Raw genomic sequence first — 23,898 nt, forward strand, 5'->3', positions numbered from 1 at the left:
ACTGGATACTTGAAAAATACTTTTTGAGACTTCTCAAAAAGAGTAAATACATCACTTTCTTAATGATAGTTTTTTACATAGTTACTAAGTATGCTATCATATGGAGAGGATAGTACATGTAATATTCCAGTAAGAATAATTTATATTTACAGTTTTTTATAGTAAAATAATAATAATGTTAAACATGACAATATTTTTGAAAGAATGTTTCCTGGGGAAATCATTAAAAAAATTTAACTCATTGATGTTTCAGTGTCTTTTTGTCTTTTTTTTTTTTTTTCTTTTTTTAGAAAGAGATCACAAGTAGGCAGAGAGGCAAGCAGAGAGAGAGGAGGAAGCAGGCTCCCCACTGAGCAGAGAGGCCGATGCGGGCCTCTATCCCAGGACCCTGAGATCATGACCTGAGCCGAAGGCAGTGGCTTAACCCACTGAGCCACCCAGGCGCCCCCTTTTTGTCTTTTTTGATTTTCTTAGTTTTATTGTGAAATAATTGGTATTTAAAGATGAATGGATCAAGAAGATGTGGTATATATACACAATGGAATACTATGCAGCCATCAAAAGAAATGAAATCTTGCCATTTGCAACAACATGGATGGAACTAGAGCGTATCATGCTTAGCGAAATAAGTCAAGCAGAGAAAGACAACTATCATATGATCTCCCTGATATGAGGAAGTGGTGATGCAACATGGAGGCTTAAGTGGGTAGAAGAATAAATGAAACAAGATGGGATTGGGAGGGAGACAAACCATAAGTGACTCTTAATCTCACAAAACAAACTGAGGGATGCCGGGGGGAGGGGGTTGGGGAGAAGGGGGTGGGATTATGGACATTGGGGAGGGTATGTGATTTGGTGAGTGCTGTGAAGTGTGTAAACCTGGTGATTCACAGACCTGGGGATAAAAATATATGTATATAAAAAATATATGTTTATAAAAAATAAAAAATTAAAAAAAAAAATATTTATAAGAACTCATAGTTACAGAGTGAAAAGACTATCTCAAATGAAAGGAAATGCATGAAAAAGTGATTGGAATTTAAGTGGAAATATATATATATACTCAAATATATTTGATATTTGGACATATATCTACATATATATTTATGTATTTCACAGTATTTCTCAAATATCCTCAGTATACTGCTGGTAATAGAAATATAAGTAATGAAACAGAACTCTAATGAGACTACATGGATATTTATAGAACTTGGTGGGGCCCTGTTTCTTATTTACTTGTTCTTGATTATGTCTCTAATTTATGACAAGACTTTTATCTTTTTTTTATTTGCTTGAGAAAAATACAGTCTTCCTTGCCCTGTCCATGAAGGCTCGCTTGACTTGCTGGTTTCTTAAGCTGTAAAGAAAGGGGTTCAGTATGGGGGCTGCTACTAAGGTGTTCAGCACAGCAACACCCTTGCTCAGAGACACTCTGTATTTTGCTGCTGGATTAATATACATGAAAATGCAGCTGCCATAGGAGATGGAGATGACAATCATGTGGGATGAACAGGTGGAAAAGGACTTTGTCCTCTGACTAGCAGAAGGAAGCCTCAAAATTGTACTAATGATATATATGTAGGACAGAATTATTAACGCCAAAGTGAACAGTAGAGTAAACACAGCACAGGAAAAACCCACTGTCTCTAGGAATTTTGTGTCTGAACAAGAAAGGTGTTGTAAGGGGAAATAATCACAGGTAAAATGGTCTATAACGTTGGACTTACAGTAATCAAGCTGTATGAACAGCATGAGTGATGGGAATATGATTAAGAATGAAGCCAACCAAGAGGCAAAGAGAAGGAGTTTGCAGACTCTGGGATTCATGATGGTCATGTAATGCAGAGGTTTGCAGATGGCAATGTAATGGTCATAGGACATGGTAGCCAGAAGGCAAAATTCAGTGACTCCCAACAGAATGAGAAAAACAAAAACAAAAACAAAACAAAACAAACAAACCAAAAAAACAACTGAGCAATGCAATCATTAAAGGAAATGGTTTTATCTCCTGTAATTAGGGTGCCCAGGAACTTGGGTATGCTGACAGTTGTGAATGAAACCTCTAGCAAGGAGAAATTTCTGAGGAAGAAATACATGGGAGTCTGGAGGTGGGAATCCAGCAGGGTAAGGGTGATAGTGGTCAGGTTCCCAGTGATGCTGAGCATGTAGGTGATGAGCAGAAAGTCAGTGGTCACCCCCTGAAGCTGTGGGTCATCTGACAATCCCAGGAGGATGAACTCTGGTATTTCTGTGTGGTTTTTCATTTCTTTTCTTCTTTTGTGTAGACTAGAGGAGAAAACACAAACAGAAGGATTAGAGAAAGGGGATTACATATGGGAAGCTGCTGGAATTGGTCTCTGGAAGTAAACTAGTTTTATTTAGTTTAATTTAATTTAATTAATTTAATGTAAGAGAACTTCAAGACAACATAATAAAAGTAGGTGACATGTTTAAAGTAAGTTTTTACCATGTGCCATACTCTGTGTTTTACACAGAATGTTTCTTCACAAAACCTTTATTTCCCTGATTGGGAACTGATTCTAAAAAGATTTTTAAAAATCTTATTTGCATACATGCCCTACATGAGAAGAACAGGAATTTTAACCCAGGTTTTTCTGGATATTTGATAACTGAAATAGAAATGAATGCTTCCTGTTGACTCTTCAGAATAATTCCCTGAAGGATTCCCTTCCCATTGAGAAAATCTTTGTCCTCTTACCACCACAAATTGTCTCATTTCCTCATTTCTGTCACATGAATTAGGTGTATTATTACTTAGTATTATTAGTATTAGTATTAGCATTATTACTTAGAAGTATAACATAGAAAAGACGGTATGTTTGGAGGAAGGTCACTCAAATGGGGATGTGACCAAAATTTGAAAGTCAGTGAAGTTCAATTTTTAACATTGTGACAAAATTCCCAAGTTTTTACTCTGGTTCACATTCTTCTTTTCCAACCTCCTATGCCTTATCTGAAGCCACAGTTAATGAATTCTTTGACACGATGTCCTCGGACTATAGAGAGCACAGAGTTGATAGAAGGCATGGGAGCAATTAGCAGGTCGATCTACACATTCATGGGCTAAAGAAACAATGTATTTATATCGAAAATTATTTTATAGAACATTTTTTCCTTCAGAGTTTCTTCTATCTAAATGTTGGTGGTATTATTCTTTATATATGAATTCTGCTTTCTATCCCATATTATAATTTTATATTTTTCCTTTTATCTACATGAGTATTCAGTTATAGAAGCTTTATTATGCCAATACCTTGGAGTATAGGATAAGACAGCCCATGAAATCCCTTTATATTCTTTTCCTGAATAATAATAACAATAATAATACAATGCATTTTAAAGTGAAGCTAAATTTTTCTCAATAAATCAAACCAGTCCATTATCATATCCCTCATTCTATGCATTCTCACTAAATAGTAAAGTGTTCAATTCAGAGTCATGAAGGAAGTTTTGCAATAGGATATTTAGTTTAAGATGTAGAATTTTTTATTACTGGTATGCATCATAATACTGTGAAGTTTCTTGCTCTTTTCTTCCCCTTACATGTCTGAGCTCTCTTTTTACTCACTTCACACTGTTTAGCAAAAAAAATATTGCTGTTGGTTATTTAAGGCAAATTCCAATGCTACCAGGAAAGCTTATGAAAGTCACAGGAAATGAACATTTCTTTTGCTATTTCTCAGGACTGGAGGAAGCAGGCTGAAGAGCTTTTAAACAGACATCACAGTGACATATTTTCTAATCAAACTTATGGCAATTCTAGTGTATGATCGATATCTCAATCATAAAAGTCATTGTTCTCAATAAACAATCCTCTATAATTAACATTGTGAGTACCCTCGTTGATCTGTTAAGTTATTTCTTCTTCTGATGTTTTTGGTAGAGTGATTAAAAATATATCCAAGATTCTAAAACATCATTTCAAGTTTTCCTTCCTAACTACTTATCCATGTTTATTTTACCCAGTCACATGTAACTTATGTTCACGAGATTTGTAGTCCCATTTGCTCCTTTCTTTTCAATGAATTCCACTCTATCATGGATATCTAATTGTTGAATCAAGTGTGTCTTTCATTGAAAGTGAAAATTAACATATTGTATAAACAACTATTTGCTATTTTGTTAAATAAAATACTGGAAATGATTTTTAGGACACTTCTGCCATTCCATATACATTTTGAAAAAAGAACAATAGCAGTCCCCAGATAGTCCAATTTAAAAAAAAGAATTTTTAAAACCTACTAAAGATAAAGAGATTGTTTACTTTTGTAACAATTAGAAGAAGTAGTAAAGAGCACCATGATTCCACAATATAATTGGAAACTAACTTTATCACCCTGCACTCTCCCCTTAATTTAAAAGGAGAGAATTCTTTAATTCTGTGTGCTAAATCCTCTCTTCATTAGTTAAAACCCCTTAAAGAAAGTTGTGAATACATATTTTCAGAAAATTTTCACCCACAAATTAGTACACAGTTTTCCAATTCTCTTTCTCTCTCACATGACACTCTTTTTTTCTTGGTGTTAGATTTAGATGTGAGGCTAATTTGTCAAAGAAGAGAACAAAATATTGGTTTAATGTGGTATCTTGAGTAACAATTTGGTTTTATAGCAACCAGTTTTTTTTCTGGAACGATTCACTCCATTCCTGACCATGTTTGCTGATAGTTAATGTCATGCAAGAGCTTCATGGTGACTAAATATAAAAAATCTCATGGAGAACCAATTTAGGTTTTTTGTTGTTGTTGTTGTTGTTGTTGTTTTTCAGATTATTAGTTTAGTAATGTCTCAGAATATTCCTCAAATTGGTTCAGAATTTTGTTTCCCTGAGTCCCCTGGGGGAAAAAAAAATTAAATAGAAAGGGAGAATTTGGATCCCAAATAAGATCAAAGCATCAAACAGAATGAATAGGAATAACAAAGGAAAAGCAGTAATCATATAAATTACTCTCAAAATCTGTAGGTTTTCATAGAGATATTCTACATATATCCGGATTATCTCAATTTGTTAACTAGGTATCTATATTTGGGGATAATTTTTAATGTAAAGAAGGAAAGGAATTCTTAAAAAACAAAGCATTAGCACTTAATATTTACTTAAAATAAGTGATATTGTTGGGGCATTTGTGGGCTTTGCCTTCAAAGAGAAATGGATTAAAAATGCAACTTAGTCACATTATAGTATTCTGACTTTAGACAAATTACTTAATCTCTCTTAATCTCTCTGAATTTTAGTTTTTCCTTCATTTAAAAGTGGGAATAATATGTCATGGAATAATCATGAGGGATAATTTAAGAAAAAATAAAATTAAATTATACAGAATTTTTATAAAATGTACTCCCAGACAGTGGTTAATATTATCTTTATTCTTCCAAAAATAAAGTCAATGAACATATTTGAGGAATACAGCCCCACTTTAAACACCAAAACTGGGGCACCTGGGTGGCTCAGTGGGTTAAAGCCTCTGACTTCAGCTCAGGTCATGATCCCAGGGTCCTGGGATCGAGCCCTGCATCGGGTTCTCTGCTCTGCAGGGAGCCTACCTCCCCCTTTCTCTCTACCTGCCTCTCTGCCGACTTGTGATTTCTGTCTGTCAAATAAATAAATAAACAACAGCAACAGCAACAACAACAAAAACAAAAACAAAAAACCCACCAAAACTATTGCACTTATCTCATTTACTCAGTATGCATTATCTCTGTTAATTTGAAGACACTGACAATGAAAGAGATTAAGTATAATAAGCAAGATCAGACATTAGATAATAGTTGATAGTAGAATTGGAATTCTAAGTCTTTCTGCCTGAAACCAGAGCATTTACTATTTATTAAACTGTATTCAATGAGGAAGATCAAATTGAGTGACAATAGTTTTATGAAAATTAATAGAGGAATAAATTATTATGACAAGCAGGAAAGGTAACGTACTCATTTTTCATAATCTTTGATAAATACAGCTGACATAAGAAACCCAAATTATTCTATGTATTCCAATGAAAAGTTAAGGTAAACATTAATGAATCAGTGCTAAGAAAAAGAAATTTTCCATTGGCTACAACTTTACAATCTTACCTCTATTTGTCACATAAATGACAATCATCAGCTGGTTGAAATGGTTAAAAAAAAAAAGGAAATTGATAACTATTTCAGTTTTAGGTTAAGAGATTCAGTATTTTAAAAATCAGCCTTTCTCAATACATTGGAATTATTTTATTCCTATAGCCAATATTCTTTTATACATTTTTCACTGTAGCTATGGAAGCAAAAATAGTGAAGAGAAGTTAGTTTTGGAATTATTTTGGGCCTTTCTGGAAGAAGATTCTATGTGGATTTTCCCCTGCATAAAGCACATTTTATTTACCATATATGCCTATGTCTCAGAGCTAATATTTCATGAATTAAATGTGCCAACAAGGACCTAGGGGAAAATACAGTAAGGATTGTAAAAATGTTATCAACAGTTGCGCCAATATTGGAACAAGAAACTTTTGTGATAATGCCCAAAGAGATAGAAAGGGCATAAGAAATCAGCCAGAAGCACATGAAATATTTTGCATATAATCTAAATGAGAAAATAACTAAATGTGCACAGCTTTTGGGGGATGTTTCCTGAATTTATTAAATCAGGATTTCTCTCAAGAATAGAATCTTCCATTTCTTCTTTTGCTGAGTAAAATACTGAGACAACTTAATCTTATATGAAAACATTACATTTTTATCATATACTAAAACATCTCCATAAAAGTGGCTCTCCAAGCTAGTAGGTATCAAATAAATTATTCAAAAGAACTGAATATAGAATGATAACAAGAATGGGAAAAGAATATGCAGGGAATGATCCCAGTATTTTGGTACCAGTTGAAAACTGATTTGTGACCCAAGATGTGATCGATTCTGGAGAATGTTCCATGTTCACTAGAGAAGAATGTGTATTCTGTTGTTTTGGGATGGAATGTTCTGAATATACCTATGATGTCCATCCAGCATGTCATCCAGTGTGTTAGTAAAAGGCCTTTATTTCCTTGTTGATATTTTGCTTGGATGATCTGTCCATTTCAGTGAGGGGGGGGTGTTAATGTGCCCTGCTATTATTGTATTATTGTTGAGTTTTTCTTTGGTTTTGTTATTTTTTGGTTCATTTAGTTGGCTGCTCCCATGTTAGGGGCATAGATATTTAAAATTGTTAGATACTCTTTTTGGACAGACCTTTGAGTATGATATAAAGTCCTCCCTCATCTCTTATTGCTGTCTTTAGCTTAAAATCTAATTTATCTGATAAACTGATTGCCACCTCAGCTTTCTTTTGATATCCATTAGCATGGTACATTGTTTTTCACCCCCTCACTTTAAATATGGAGGTGTCTTTGGGTCTAAAATAAGTTTCTTGTAGAGAGCACACTGATGGGTTTGGTGTTTTTATCCATCCTGATACCCTGTGTCTTTTGATTGGGGTATTTAGGCCATTTACATTCAGGGTAACTATTGAAAGGTATGAATTTAGACATGCTATGCCATTGTATTGCCTGTAAGGTGACTGTTACTGTATATTGTCTCTGTTCCTTTCTGGTCTACTACTTTTAGGCTCTCCTTTGCTTAAAGGACCTCTTTCACTATTTCCTATAGAGACCATTTGGTGTTTACAAATTCTTTTAGTTTTTGTTTGTCCTGGAAGCTTTTTATATCTCCTTCTATTTTCAGTGATAGCCTAGCTGGATATAGTATTCTTAGCTGCATGTTTTTCTCATTTAGTGCTCTGAATATATCATGACAGTCCTTTGTGTCCTGTCAGGTCTCTGTAGATAAATCTCCTGCCAATCTAATATTTTTACCATTGTTTGTTACAGACTTCTTGTCCTAGGCTGCTTTCAGGATTTTCTCTTTGTCACTAAGACTTGTAAGTTTTACCATTAGGTGATGGGCTGTGGACCTATTCTTATTGATTTTGAGGGGTAATTTCTGTGTCTCCTGGATTTTGATGATTGTTCCCCTTGCCAAATTAAGGAAATTCTTTGCTATAATTTGTGCCAATATACCTTCTCCACCCCCCCTTTTCTTTTTCTTCTGGAAACCCAATTATTCTAGTATTGTTTCATCTTATGGTATTATTTAACTCTCGAATTCTCCCCTCATGGTCCGGTAGTTGTTTTCCTCTCTTTTTCTCAGCTTCATTATTCTCCATCACTTGGTCTTCTATGTCACTAACTCTCTCTTCTGTCTCATTTATTCTAGCAGTAAGAGTCTCTATTTTTTATTGCTCATCATTAATAGCTTTTTTTATTTCAACTTCATTAGATTTTAGTTCTTTTATTATTCCTGAAAGGGATTTTACTTCTCCAGAAAGGGATTATCTAATATTTTCCATGGTTTTTTCAAGCCCAGCTAGCACCTTGATAATCCTCAATATGCACTCTAGTTCTGACATATTGCTAACATCCGTATTGATTAGGTTCCTAGCATATGATACTGCCTCTTGTTCTTTTTTTGGGGGGGTGCATTTTTCTGCCTTATGATTTTATCCAGATAAGAATAGTTGAATGAGAGAACATGTATATATAGATACAGAAAAATAAGGGTATGCATGATGAAGGGATAGAATATGACTGTAAAGATGAAAATTTAAAAAGCTTCTAGGGGAGGAGTCAAGATGGCAGAGGATTAGCAGGCTGTTCAGGTCACAGGAGTTCAGTTAGATAGTTATCAAACCAGGTTGCGGGAGTTCAGTTGGATAGTTATCAAACCATCCAAACACCTACAAATCCAACAGGAGATCAAAGAGAAGAAGAGAAGAAATTATAGAAACAGAAAATTGACCCTTTCTGGAAAGTAAGACCTGTGGAGAAGTGAATCCAAAATGACAGGAAGATAGATCATGGTGTAAGGGGCCAGCTCCTGGCAAGCGGCAGAGCAACAGAGAACTTTTAAAAGTCTATTTCACTGAGGGACATCACTCCGGAGGCTAAGTGGGAGTGGAGCCCTCATGGGGACAGTGTTGTCTCAGGTCCCACAGGGTCACAGAAAGATCAAGGGTGTCTGACTGTAGCAGAGTGTGGAGGTGTTAGAGCAGGGAAGCCAGCTACAGAGACAGAGCCAAGGACTGAGCTCTTTGTTCAAGGTTACCTTAAACTGTGATCTGTGGCATGGTCAGGCCACTGTTCTTTGAGCAGGGCCTCCACAAATGGCAGATCCAGGGAGACACAGCCCCCCAGAAGAGCAAAGTGTCAGGAATCTGCTGGGTTTGGAGACTCCAAATGGAGTTGTGTGCCAGAGACAGAAACACTCGGTCACAGGTTGGGTGAGCCCTGAGATGGATGGAGACAATGGAGATGGCAGTGATTGAGTGCTTTTCTCTGAGGGCACACTGAGGAGAGGGGCCCCAAGCTCTTGGCTCCTCCAGACAGGAGACTGGTTGGCTGCCATTTTCATTCCCATCCTCCAGAGCTCTACAGAAAGCATTCAGGGAACAAAAGCTCCCAAAAGTGAACCCGAGCAGATTATTTAGCGCAGCCCCTGGCAAGGGTAATACAATTCCACCTTGGGCAAAGACACTTGAGAATCACTACAACAGGCCCCTCACCCAGAACATCAGCAAGAACATCCAGCCAAGAAAAAGTAGAACAATGGATTCCAGAGAAAGGGAAAGCAATTCATGGAATTCATGGCTTTCTCCCCATGATTCTTTAGACTTGCAAAGTTCATTAAAATATTTTAATTTTATTTTTTTCTTATTCTAATTTTTAAACTTTTATTATTTCCTCTTTTAACATTTTTAACTAGTTTATCTTAACAATACCTTTCTTTAAAAAATCTTTTTGAACATTTATTATTATAGTCATATTTTATCCTTCACTGTATCTAACTTTACTTTTTGTATACATATAGAGTTTTTCTTCTAAAAAATTTTGCGATACAACTTCTTCTAATAGATCAAAATATACCCTAAATCTATCACAGGGCTTTGTTTTAGTCTCCAGCCTGAGCAAATTCTCTCCACTTTCTTTTTCTTTCCTTTCCCAACCAACTTATCCTATGAACTCCTTTTTTCGAGTTTTTAAAAAAAATTTTATCCTTACGGTCATATTCCATCCCTTCATCATGTTTACCCTAATTTTTGTGTATACACACACACACACACACACACACACACACACACACATATATATATATATATATATATATATATATATATTTCTTTAAATTTTTGGGAGGCGATTTCTTCTAACAGACCAAAATCACCCAAAATCAAGTGTGTGGCTCTGTTTTATTCACCAGTCTAATATGTGTGTGTGTGTGTGTGTGTGTGTGTGTGTAAACAAATGAAAATGAAAATGAAAACACGACTGTTTGAAATCTTTGAGACACAGCAAAAGTGGTCCTGAGAGGAAATCATATAGCAATACAGACCTTACTCAAGAAACAAGAAATATCTCAAGTATACAACCTAACCTTACACCTAAAGGAGCTGGAGAGAGAACAGCAAAGAAAGCATAAATACAGCAGGAGAAGAGAAATATTAAAGATCAGAGCAGAAATCAATAAAATAGAAACCAAAAAAACAATAAAACAAACAAACAAAACTAGGAGCTGGTTCTTAAAAAAAAAAAAAAAAAAAAAAAAAAAGATTGAAAAACCCCTGGCCAGAATAAATGAAATCATTAATGAAAGAGGAGAGATCACAACTAACACCAAAGAAATACAAACAATTTTAAGAAAATATTATGAGCAACTATACGCCAGCAGATTTGATAACCTGGAAGAAATGGATGCATTCCTAGAGACATATAAACTACTACAACTGAACCAGGAAGAAATAGAAAACCTAAACAGACCCATAGCCAGTAAAGAGATTGAAGCAGTCATCAAAAATCTCCCAACAAATAAAAGTCCAGGGCCAGACAGCTTCCCAGGGGAATTACACCAAGCATTTAAAGAATTAATTCCTATTCTGAAACTGTTCCAAAAAGATAGAAATAGAAGGAAAACTTCCAAACTCATTTTATGAGGCCATCATTATCTTGATCCCCAAACCAAAGACCCCATCAAAAAAGAGAATTATAGACCAATATCCTTAATGAATACAGACGCAAAAATTCTCACCAAAATATTAGCCAATAGGATCCATTAAAAGGATTACTTACCATGACTAAGTGGAATTTATTCCAGGGTTGCAAGGTTGATTCAACATCTGAAAATCAATCAATGTGATACAATACCTTAATAAAAGAAACAACAAGAACCATATGATACTCTCAATAGATGCTAAAAAAAGCATTTGACAAAGTACAGCATCATTTCTTGATCAAAACTCTTCAAAGTGTAGGGATAGAGGGTATATTCCTCAATATCATCCATGCCATCTATGAAAAACCCACAACGAATATCATTCTCAATAGAGAAAAACACAGCTTTTTTGCTAAGTTTAGGAGCATGTCAGGGATGTCCATTATCACCATATTCAACATAATACTAAAAGTCCTAGCCTCAGCAATCAGACAAGAAAAAGTAATTAAAGGCATCCAAATTAACAAAGAAGAAGCCAAACTCTCACCCTTTGCAGATGATATGATACTTTATGTGGAAAACCCAAAAGACCACTCCGAATCTGCTAGAACTTGTATAGGAATTCAGTAAAGTGTCAGTATATAAAATCAATGAACAGAAACCAGTTGCATTTCTATACACCAACAACAGGACAGAAGAAAGAGAAATTAAGGAGTCAATCCATTTACAATTGCACCCCAAACCATAAGATACCTAGGAATAAACCTAGCCAAAGAGGCAAAGAATCTGTACTCAGAAAACTTTAAAGTACTCATGAAAGAAATTGAGAAGACACAAAGAAATGAAAAATGTTCCATGCTCATGGATTGGAAGAACAAATATTGTGAAAATGTCTATGCTACCTAGAGTGAGCTACAAGTTTAATGCAATCCCTATCAAAATGCCATAATTTTTTTTCAAAGAAATTGAACAAATAATCCTAAAATTTGTATGGAACCACAAAGGCCTCAAATAGCTAGAGGTATGTTGAAAAAGAAAGCCAAAGTTGGTGGCATCACAATTCCAGACTTCAAGTTCTGTTACAAAGCTGTCATCATCAAGACAAAAACAGACACATTGATCAATGGAACAGAATAGAGAGCCTAGAAATAGATCTTCAACTCTACGGTCAACTAATCTTTGACAAAGCAGGAAAGAATGTCCAATGGAAAAAAGACAATCTCTTCAACAAATGGTGTTGGGAAAATTGGACAGCCACACGCGGAAAAATGAAACAGGACAATTTCCCTACACCACACACAATAATAGACTCCAAATGGATGAAAGACCTCAATGTGAGAAAGGAATCCATCAAAATCCCTGAGGAGAACACAGGCAGCAACTCTTTAACCTCAGCCACAACAACTTCTTCCTAGAAACATCACCAAAGGCAAGAAAAGGAAGGGCAACAATGAACTATTTGGACTTCATCAAGATCAAAACTTCTGCACAGCTTAGCCTCTAGAGCAATGTCCCTCAGTGGAATAGACTTATAAAATTCCAATTTTGTGTTCTGTTGCTCTCTCTCACTTGTCGGGGCCAGCCCCGCCCCCCGTGGTCTATCTTCCTGTATGTTGCCTTGGATTCGCTTCTCTGCACCTCCTACCTTCTGGAAAGTGGTTGATTTTCTGTTCCTAGAACTGCTGCTCTTTTTCTCTTCTTTCTCTTATTGAGTTTGTAGGTGCTCAGAATGGTTTGGTGATTATCTACCTGAACTCATGGACCTGATGATATTTTGGTCTCTTACTCCTCCACCATCTTCTCCTCCCCTCCTATATGTCAAGTATTATATTCAGAGTTAGTACCCTCCCTGACTATACTATAATACTATAATAATATAATTATGTACAGATAAGATAAGGTTAGTAAAAACACCAGTAACACTGTGCTTATTATAGTAAAGCTATGAAAAATTTTCAGATCTTACAGCATTTCACACACACATACACACACATATATGTATGTATGAGAGCAAACACAAAATTTTGTTTTGTTTTTCAAGTTGGACTATTATATTGACTGTTATAGTTCAAGACCTTAGGAAAATCATTCAACATATCTAACATCAATTTACACATTGGTAAAAAGGGATAATCATGTCTAATGTGTCATATAGCTGTGAAGATTAAATATGATATGTCATGGAACATACCTTGTCTTGCATTTGACACAAAATATATGTTCTCTATAGAAGAGTTGCTATTTGTGAAATTCCTATCAAACTTTCAGTTGGTGTAAGAGTGGCTGCCTTGGGGTGCCTGGGTGGGTCAATTGGTTAAGTGGCCAACTCTTGATTTCTGCTTGGGTCAAGATCTCAGAGTCTTGATTTCAAGCCCTGTGTCAGGCTCCATGTCCAGAGCAGTCTGCTTGTCCCTTTCCCTCTGCTCCTCTCCTCAACCATGCACATCTTCTCTCTCTGTGTCTCTTAAATAAATAAATAAATAACATTTTTTTAAAAAATAAAAAATATAGTGGCTGCCTAAATATTTATCTGTTATATATTTTTATAAAAAATAATGCAGAAAATAACAAGACCTTATAAAACAAGATTTAATACCTGACTTCATATCTAGGAAACATAGGATATATGACGTTCAGATAATTTGTAAGTCGTAACATATGTATCCAAGTTTACTAACTGAATGGGAAGAACTGGACAGACACTACAGATAGTGTGCAAAAACAATGGTGCTGTAGATACTTATTTCATGATTCAGGTAACATTTAAAAGGAAAAATAATTTTATATCAGTAAGAGAAAATAATTTAAAATAAATTGAAACAATATTGACTTTAAGTCATTACAGTATAAAATATTTTTTACTGAAGTTTATTTGACACACAGTATTACATTAGTTTCAGTTGTACAATATAACATTTCAAGAAATCCATACATTATGCTGTGCTCACCACAAGTGCAGTTGCCATCTATCACCATTCAGAGCTATTAAAATAGCACTGACTGCATTCGTTACGCAGTACCTTCTATTCCTGTGACTTATTTATTCCATAATTGAAAGTCTGTACATTTTACTCCCTTCACACATTTTGCCCATCACCCCCCCGCTCCTTCTGGCAACCATTGGTTTATTCTATGTATTTATGGATCTTTTTCAGTTTAGTTTGCTTCTTTACTCATTGCTTTGTTTTATTTTTGCAATTCCAAATATGTGAAATCATATGGTATCTGTCTTTCTCTGTCTGACTTACTTCATTTAGCAAAACACCTTCTAGATCAATCCACATTGTTGCTAGTGGCAACAAATATGAACAAAAGGTTCGTATGCTTTTTTTATGGCTGAGTAATTTTCTGTTATATATTTTGCAACATCTTTATCCTTTCCTCTGTCAATATACACTTGGATTGCTTCTGTATCTTGACTATTGTGAATAATGTGGCAAAAAATACGGGGCTATATATTTCTTGGAATTAGTGTTTTTGATAGAACATTTTGATTAATCAAAATAGTTGGCAAATGATTTACATTCCATAACTACTAGTTTTATATTAATAATCATAAATCCCTGACATGGAATTTTCGCCCTCGCCCCGCAAGGACGACAAGAAGCCTGGTTCAGATGCATCTTCTCTCTTTATTTCCGCAAGTCTACACACTTATATACGCTTACATGACCAATCAGCGAGCAGGCCACAGGAGCGAGCGAATCAGGCTGTGCACCTAAACGAACAACTTCGCTAGCAACCAATGCTGTTTACTTCCTCTTTGGGTGTTCCGCTTAGTCTCAGGAGGCAATCCTAACCTGGCAACTAGCCAGGTGCCATCTTTTAATGGCAGAGGCCGCCCTGGCCAGGGGCCTGCCTCCGACATCTCCCCCTTTTTTCTTTTATGGCAGGCATCGTGCCTGTCTTAGGTTGTCAGTGGCAGGAAATATCCTTACCTGTCATCAGACAGCAGATATCAATGATCTGTGTCCTGTCTTAGGTTGGTATATTTCCCCCACCAATCTTACCTGTCGTTGACTACCGATCCAGCATACTTAGCCACACTTGGGGGGATGTTCCAGCCTCGATGGCTAACAAGGCCTGCACCATGGCTTGCTGTTGCCTAGGTTGCTGTCGCCTCCAAATTTGCAGTTTCCTTACTAGCAGAATCAAGCCCACTACGAGGATTGTCATCAGACCAATTATGCTAGCCCATTCTTTCGTAAAGGTTAACACATCTTGCAATGTTTTGATTATCTCTGGGAGGGTTGCAAGCTCACCTCTGGTGTTATTTATCTTTGTTATGCCTAGTAGCAGGTGCTGAGTACAGTTTTGGAATTCTGCGGACTAATTCCCCCGCAAGTATTGGGAGAGCTGTCGGGAGACATTCTGTAAGTCACTCATATTAGTATAGGCTATGGGAGTTACACAAATTGCCGGGAAGTGTACTATACATCCCAGTCCCAATAGGGCCCCCCATATGTCCACTTGTTCTTGAACCAAATCCACTCTCTGGTTGACTATCAGGATTCCTGCTTGCAGATGTGCATTGATCTGAGTCTGTGTTTGAAGGGCAGCCGCCGTTCCTTCTGCAAGGGTGTTCACAGCTTCCGCAGTGGGTATAGTTGCAGCAAGCGAGACTGCTGCTGCCATGACAGCTGCTGTAGATATAGCCAGTGCTGTCACAACGGCGGCTGTGATACCAAAATCTCTCTTCTTTCTGGATAGCACCACCGGTAACTTGTCCTCTAGAATGGAAACTGGGATAGGAACGTGGGTAGGGATACGCATAATCACAGCCAGCTTGAAGGCCATGACATTCCAGCACAGGGAAAGATAGCAATTCTTAGTGCAATTCAATGTATCATTCAGCTCACTAGCATTTGTTACAAGGAAAAGGAATGGTGGTGAGACCCATATGGGGGTGGGCTGATAAGTAATATTATTGGGACAAGACACATTAACTGTTGTCTCAAAGGTACTAGAGTCATTTTGTTTATAAGAACAGTTGAGGAATTTGCCACCATTTAACATGGACACTGCTGAGATATCAGTACATGCTCCTAGCAAGTTACAGCCCTGCCATGCATCAAAGGGAGAGGAGGGAATATAAGAGAAGAGTTAGTCACTGGTAAAGGATATAGCCATGCTTTAACCACTGCTCACAGCTCTCTGGCTTGAGTCTGCCGCAGGAGGTGTAGCATCCCCAGAGTTATCATCAGCATCTTCAGCATCATGACTGGTGTTTGGAGGCAAGGCTGCACGCACCAGCTGCTCTGGGATCCAAATTGGAGCCTCCTTTTCCTGTGGAAAAACACATACAGACCCCCTACTCCATACTAACACTGTATCTGATCCATTCCACTTTCCTGTGAGGATTTCCTTCCAAAGTACTAAAGGCTTAGGGGAAGGAGCAGCATCACTTGCATGTCTGTCTGCAGCTGATTTACCCATTTTTTCCAACGTTAAAAAATTCAAAATAAAGAGAATGGTGTTGAGCTTATCTTTAGGGGACCTGAAGGTGTCCCCTATTCCCCCTTTTTGTTTATAAAGCGCATTTTTTATTGTAAGATGTGCACGCTCCACAACACTCTGTCCTTGTGGGTTATAGGGTATTCCATGTATCAAGTGAATGTCAAGTTGTTGTAGGAAGGCTTTAAAGGGTTGTGAGGTGTAGGCTGGACCATTATCTGTCTTTAATTGGCGTGGCTTTCCCCATGCTGCGAAAGCCTGTAGGCAATGGGCGATAACATCTCTGGATTTTTCCCCCCCATATGCACTGAGGCGAAAATTATTCCAGAGCAGGTATCTATAGAGACATGAATATATCTTAACTTTCCAAATTCTGAAACATGTGTGACATCCATTTGCCATATATGATTAGGTAACAAACCCTTAGGATTAACCCCCAAGGACGATGCAGGTAGTAAGATCACGCAATTTCTGCAGGAGACTACTATGTCCCATGCCTGTGCTTTCTCATGTTAAATTTGAGGCAAAGAGTTAAAGCATCCTGTTTCTTCAAATCCTCCCCTAAGTGGTCCCATTGAGGTATGTTTAGCAAGCCTTCATCTAAGAACCATGGAGCCGCCTTTTCCACTGTATTCAAAAAGGCCCGAGCAGTTTTTGCTTTTAGTGGAGTTCCATTGGCTTTCAGCAGGTCTTCTAAAGACCCTTCCAACCACACTTTAGATACTTCAGAACACACAGACAACACAGATGCAGACGTTAAAGACTCACCGCTAAATTCTGGCTCTAAGGCCGCCCCGCATTTTATTGCAGACTTGTAAAATCCCGGCTCTAAGGCCTCCCCGCTTCTTATTGCGGATTTGTACCAAGTTTCCCACCACCTTTGTCGTGGTTTTACCCCCCTTACATGCGGACTTCTCCCTTGCAAGGTTTTTTCTATTTTTACTCCCCGCTTTACCACGGAATTTCCACTTTTGAACGTGGCTAATGTCCCCGCTTACCTGCGGACCTTTACTCCCCACTTTCCTGCGGATTACCTTGCAAGATTCCTTTATTTAGTTCCCGGGTGCCGGCGCCATTTATCGCCCTTGTCCCGCAAGGATGACAAGAAGCCTGGTTCGGATGCATCTTCTCTCTCTTTATTTCCGCAAATCTACACACTTATATACGCTTACATGACCAATCAGTAAGCAGGGTACAGGAGGGAGCGAATCAGGCTGTGCACCTAAACGAACAACTTCGCTAGCAACCAATGCTGTTTACTTCCTCTTTGGGTGTTCCGCTTAGTCTCAGGAGGCCATCCTAACCTGGCAACTAGCCAGGCGCCATCTTTTAATGGCGGAGGCTGCCCTGGCCAGGGGCCTGCCTCCAACAATGGAACATTTAGATAGTTTTAAAGGAAGACACAATTCATGTTATCATGTTAACATAATTCATTATTAACACATCTATGTTATCAAGAGTGTTTAGCAAATGAGCTCAGCATTTCCTGTAGCTGTGACATGAATATAAGAAGATAATAGAAATTAGTTTAAATTTCATTTTCTTTTATTGAATCATCATGATAACATTCATTCATACTACCCAAAACTTTGATTTGTTTGTATGAAATAGTACTTCAAGGACCACATCTTGGAAGGTCTGTGTACTTTTTGGTGTAAATAAAAGTGTTCAATATGAGGGCAACAGAATTATTGAGAATAGCTACTTCTTTTGTCACTAATGCCTTTTTTTTTTGCAGAAGAATTGACATATATGGAAATAGATATGGCAATCATGTGAGTCGAACAAATAGAGAAAAACATTGTTTTTCTCTGACTAGGAGATGTGATGTATATGTAAGACAAAATCACCAATGCCAAAGTAAATAGCAAAGTACCCCAACTAAGCAAAAGCCAGTTACTACAAAGAGTCATGTATCTGAATGAGACAGTTGCAAAAAGGAAAGATAGTCACATGCAAAGTGTTCAATGACATTGGAAACACAGGAATCCAGCTGAGTAATCCAGTATAAGTGGTGGGAAAATGGTCAGAAACTGGCCTAGCAATGCACATAGCATAAACAAGTTACAGAGTTTCATGTTCTTAATGGTTGTATAATGAAGGGGCTTGCAAATGGCAATAATAGTGATCAAGGGACATGGCAATTAGAATTTGAAATTCAGTTACTTCCATGGAAAAAAAGAATAGTTGGGTGACACAACTGTTATTGGAAATGATATTATCCCTGGTGATAATTATCCCTGGTGATAAATATCCCTGGTGATAATTGTAAATGAAATTTCTAAGAAAGAGAAGTTCTAGCTAAGAAATACAGAGGCCTCTGTAGATGAGAGCTCACCCAAGTTAGGGTGATGATAGTCAGGTTTCCATTGACTATCATGTTTGTGATAGTGTGACTTAACATGTTTGTGATAAATAGGCAGAGTAAAATCAAAATCAGAAATCAGGATCATCAGAAAGGCTCAACAGGACAAACTCTGATCATTGTGTGGTGGTTTCCATTTTTATTTCTTTTAAAAATGAGGGAAATTGGAAGGGGAGGTGAACCATGAGAGACTATGGACTCTGAAAAACGATCTGCGGGTTTTGAAGGGGCAGGGGGTAGGAGGTTGGGGGAACCAGGTGGTGGGTATTAGAGAGGGCACTGATTACATGGAGCACTGGGTGTGGTGCAAAAACAATGAATACTATTATGCTGAAAAGAAATTAAAAAAAAAATGAGACAACACTGATGAATCTGGAGGACATTACCCTAAGTGAAACAAGTGGAAGGACCAAAAAATGCATGATTCCACTTATATGATGTGTTAAAAGCAATCTATCTCATGGAAATGGAGTTGAATGGCGACTGTCTTAGGATGGAGCAGGGTCAGCAATGGGGAGTTGCTATTAGCTGGTATAAAATTCAGTTCTGTAAGAAGGATAAGTTTTCAAGATGTTGAAGATGAATACTGTTGAAGAACATTGTTTGCTGTACACATTTTGCCTACAGTTAACAATACTATATTGTGCCTTTAAAAATACAAGTGGGTAAATCTCGAGTTAAGTGTTCTCACCACTTTATAAATATAATTTGTGCTTATTCACAACCATAGCAGTTAACTATAGAGACCAATGTTAATAATAATAACTACTATTTATTGATAGCTAATTATGCTATGTACTTGAAAGGTTCATTCTCATCCCTATGGTACATTATATATGCCAGATTTATCTGACACCTGATTTACCTCTGGGAAAATATATGTTGAGAGGTCATAGAAACCCTAACTTTGTCAACTATTTGCCTTCTTTCACATACAAAATATACTTCAGATAGAATGAAATTGAGAAACCATTCATAAGTTGTCTATTATATTTTGAAGACACTTCAATTTTCTATTACTTATTTTATTTTCTTCTCTATAATTCCTATGCTGTATTTCTCAGTTGAATATTTTACACAGAAATCATTAGGAAAGGTACAGCATGAATTAGGATTACAGTATATTTTCTATTACTAAATAGTGGTTTATATTATTTAGAATACTTTATTGTATCCATAATTTTCTTTCATTCTCTCTCTCACACACACATACAGAAACACTCTTACATCTTTCCAAAATACTTTAGGCACTTAACACCTTAAGTAGAGTGAGTGGAGGAGTAAAGTGAAATTCTAACTTTATATTAAATGGAAAATTATGCTCTGTTATGAAGATTTTATTTTATATAAAACTTAAATGATTTTGTTTTTTAGGCATCAAATGATTTAGACACATGCCCAGTTTCAACCTAGTACAAAAGTAGAAAGGAGCTATATAAATTTCAGCATCATCAGAAAGCAAAGCTTACACCATGGAATTAGAGAAATCGAACTTATTCTACATATCTAAGACAGTATTTCTTCACTATTTTCTACAGTAGGTGTATGTGTGTGTGTGTGTGTGTGTGTGTGTGTGTGTGTGTGTATGTCTGCATCTACTTGTATATCTACCTATATCTAGTGAGTCATAATGGATTTTGGAAATACGGAGATGTATTTAGCAGCATAGCTACAAACATATATATGTTAAATATCTATTCTTTTTTTTAACAATAGATAAATTATATGAACACACCCTATTTAGTGGGCAATGTTTCATGGTTTTTAAATGAAAGCTTTCACATTTTTCAAAAAATAATATGGTGTTTCAAGAATTTCTTTTCCTAGAGAAACTGCAAGATGGTGAAAGGATTTCTGACAAAGATCACTGAAAATCACAAAATTATATTTTCTGTATAGAGTAAGGAAAATATCACATCAATAATTACAGTGCCTCCTCCATTCTGCATGATAATCATTTTCCTAAACAAAATGCAAAGTAAATTACATTTACAAATTAAAAGAATTAATAATCAAGACGTTGCAACTAATCAAAGTTTCAGAAGAATGGGAACCAGAAAAACTTACGAAGTTTTTTCATCTGAATGGGAAATATATTAAATGTGTTTATAAACTCTTAGAAAGAAAGAATGAATAAGGATAGCAGGAAAACCACTGTGATTTAAAAGTGGCTCAAATTTTGTGTTTGTATATTTTAAATTGCCCTGTAATATGTCTAATTTGTAAAACCATAACATTTCATTTGCTTGAGAAAAATACAATCTTCCTTGCCCTGTCCATGAAGGCTCGCTTGACTTGCTGGTTCCTTAGGCTGTAAATAAAGGGGTTCAGCATGGGGGCTACTGAGGTGTTTAGCACAGCAACACCCTTGCTAAGAGACTCTCTGTCTTTTGCTGAGGGTTTAATATACATAAAAATGCAGCTGCCATAGGAGATGGAGATAACAATCATGTGGGATGAACAGGTAGAAAAAGCCTTTGTCCTCTGACTAGCAGAAGGAATCCTCAAAATTGTTCTGATGATATATATGTAGGACAGAATTATTATTACCAAGGTAAACATTAAAGTAAACAGAGACCAGGAAAATCCCATTATCTCTAGGAATTTTGTGTCTGAACAAGAAAGTTGCAGCAGGGGGTAAAAATCACAGGTAAAATGGTCAATAATATTAGTCGTACAGTAATTAAGGTTTAAGAGCAACATGAGTGCAGGGAATACAATTAAGAATGAAATCAGCCATGAAGAGAAGACAAGGAGTATGCAGACTCTGGGATTCATGATGGTCATGTAATGCAGAGGTTTGCAGATGGCAATGTAACGGTCATAGGACATGGCAGCCAGGAGGTAAAATTCAGTGACTCCCAAAAGAATGAAAAAAAAGAATTGAGCAATGCAATCATTAAAGGAAATGGTTTTATCTCCTGTAATCAGAGTACTTAGGAACTTGGGTATGCTAACAGTGGTGAATGAAACCTCTAATAAGGAGAAATTTCTGAGGAAGAAATACATGGGAGTCTGGAGGTGGGAATCCAGCAGGGTTAGGGTGATAATGGTCAGGTTCCCAGTGATGCTGAGCATGTAGGTGATGAACAGAAAGACGAAGATCACTCCCTGAAGCTGCGGGTCATCTGACAATCCCAGGAGGATGAACTCTGTTAGTTCTGTGTGGTTTCTCATTCTCCAGTTGCTTATTTGTTGTTCTCCTGCCAGACTTCTAGGAGAAAACACAAGGAAGAAACTCAAAGAGAGGATTAGCAGAGGTCCAAGTTTGGAGACAGAATTTGGCAAAAAACCTACATGCTTTCATCTACAGGGGAAATTTTATGAATCTTTGACTGATTCTTCCCAAACCACAAACATCTGTGCTAAAAACCTCCTGTGAACTTCCCCACTATGCTGTGCATGTCTGAAAGTTAGGAAAAGTCTGACCTTCAAAGACTTTGCAACACAGTCCAGTGCCTGGAAGTCACAGGGGGCTTAAAATAAACATTTGTCTACTTAATTCACTCATTCATTCTGAGTTTGTTCTTGCAGCACAAACACCCATCAGGTGAAGTTCTCTATTTTGTGCCCAATTCCTGGCTTCATATTACATAGGTTGTGTCTTTGTTTTATAAGATGTTTTCCCTTTCTTTTATAAGAAAGGACATGTAGAAGAAGACCCATTTTTTTGACATATAATTTTAAAAAAATTAAAAATGTCATTAAACATTATTTCAAAGTAGGTTTCATTAAATTTCTTTAGAAATTAAATTCTTTTAATTAACTTTACACTGCTCAGTAACAATACTCTTCCTTCATCAGGGTTTGCTTTTCCTATGAAGCACTAGTTTCTCATAACACCTGGGAGCCACAATATGCATTCTCATCAAATAGGCAATATTTGGTTTCATTTGAATTGAATTTCAATTCAATCCCCAAATTGAAATTTTTGCACTAAATTTACTGGCTTTGGAGATACAGTTTTAAAAAGGCATATTATTACTCTTCCATAGGTAATAATGTGTCAATACACTGCATTTTTAACCTTATTTCAAGGTTTTTTTTTTTTTTTGTGTGTGTGTGTATTCTTTATTTTCTTAACTTCCCTACCAATTTTAACACTTTCTGAAAAAGAATAAATTGACTGAATTACACATTTTGGCTACTGATGAAACATTTGAGGGAATGTATGAAGAGCTGTTAAAGAAGGTATTAATATATATAGAAACGTTTATGTGAGCATTATTGAAAAGGAGTACTTAAAGGCCAGTTTTCTAGGATCAGTGAATATAGGCTTAAAACAACTCTACCAAGAGATGATCCAATATCACAGACCTGGGGGAAACGTACTATATTATTGTGTAAAAATATTAATGAAAATCAATGGACTATATTCATTTACCAACATCACCTAATGTTTACCAACATTGCCAACATGGATGTTTTCATTCATTCATTCAGCAGGCTTTGTGGAGGAAAAAACCTCAATATTTAACAAGGTGCATATAATTCCTCAAGCCTGAAGCCATCCCAACGATGTACTCATGCAGAGTATGAAGGATATCTCTGAGAATTTAGCTCATCTTTTTATTTCTGAACACAGATCCATATTTCCCCTGGAAGAACATGGGTTAGATTCAACTTAAATTATTTTCCACCCATTTGGTTAAAATCAAGAACACTTTTGGCATACTCTTGGAGCTATTCAAAATGAAAGTTAGCAATAATACTTCATATTTGTTAAATAAGATGGCCACAAAGTACCTTCAAGTTTCATTCTGAAAATATCACTGTTCCATTCTCTATTTAGTCATCAATAATCAAATAAAAAAGGAAAAATATATAAACTCATAACAAGATCATGGTAGAAAAATCCTATTAATTTCTTACTTGGGGCACTCTAAGGTAAATTGCTATTACAGAAAATTTATGGGCTCTGCAGTTAGAGAAACATGGGCTAAAAATTCAAATGGGCTGTTTAATGGATTTGTGACTTTAGATGGTACTTAATTTCCCTAAACATCTGTTTTCTCAGTTTACCATGGATGTGAAATTTCAAGGGCATTTTGGGAATTAATT

At 36.4% G+C, this 23,898-nt stretch overlaps 2 protein-coding genes and 1 pseudogene across 2 annotated transcripts; all 3 read right to left on the reverse strand.

The window, feature by feature from the left end:
* Nucleotides 1–1,284: 1,284 nt before the first annotated feature.
* On the reverse strand, nt 1,285–2,264 carry LOC131837852 (olfactory receptor 6C1-like). Its single transcript, XM_059183518.1, has 2 exons — nt 1,961–2,264; nt 1,285–1,922 (listed from the first exon to the last, which is right to left on the reverse strand). Exons 1-2 carry the CDS (start codon nt 2,262–2,264, stop codon nt 1,285–1,287), a joined length of 942 nt encoding a protein of 313 aa, XP_059039501.1.
* Nucleotides 2,265–18,087: 15,823 nt separating this feature from the next.
* On the reverse strand, nt 18,088–18,852 carry LOC131839735 (olfactory receptor 6C3-like; annotated as a pseudogene).
* A 2,223-nt stretch (nt 18,853–21,075) lies between these two features.
* On the reverse strand, nt 21,076–22,014 carry LOC131837853 (olfactory receptor 6C1-like). The gene has a single exon (XM_059183519.1). The coding sequence runs from the start codon at nt 22,012–22,014 to the stop codon at nt 21,076–21,078; it is 939 nt and encodes a 312-aa protein (XP_059039502.1).
* Between the last annotated feature and the right edge of the window lie 1,884 nt (nt 22,015–23,898).

This window comes from Mustela lutreola, chromosome 8 (genome assembly GCF_030435805.1).
Source record: "Mustela lutreola isolate mMusLut2 chromosome 8, mMusLut2.pri, whole genome shotgun sequence".
NCBI lineage: Eukaryota > Metazoa > Chordata > Mammalia > Carnivora > Mustelidae > Mustela > Mustela lutreola.

Bases quoted from the DNA above. Each gene is read 5' to 3' on its own strand.
- LOC131837852 (XM_059183518.1), bottom strand. From the start codon at position 2,264: ATGAAAAACCACACAGAAATACCAGAGTTCATCCTCCTGGGATTGTCA. The intron at 1,923-1,960 runs GGTTTGTTTGTT...TTTTTGTTTTTC, and splicing joins CATTGCTCAGTTGTTTTTTT to TCATTCTGTTGGGAGTCACT.
- LOC131837853 (XM_059183519.1), bottom strand. From the start codon at position 22,014: ATGAGAAACCACACAGAACTAACAGAGTTCATCCTCCTGGGATTGTCA.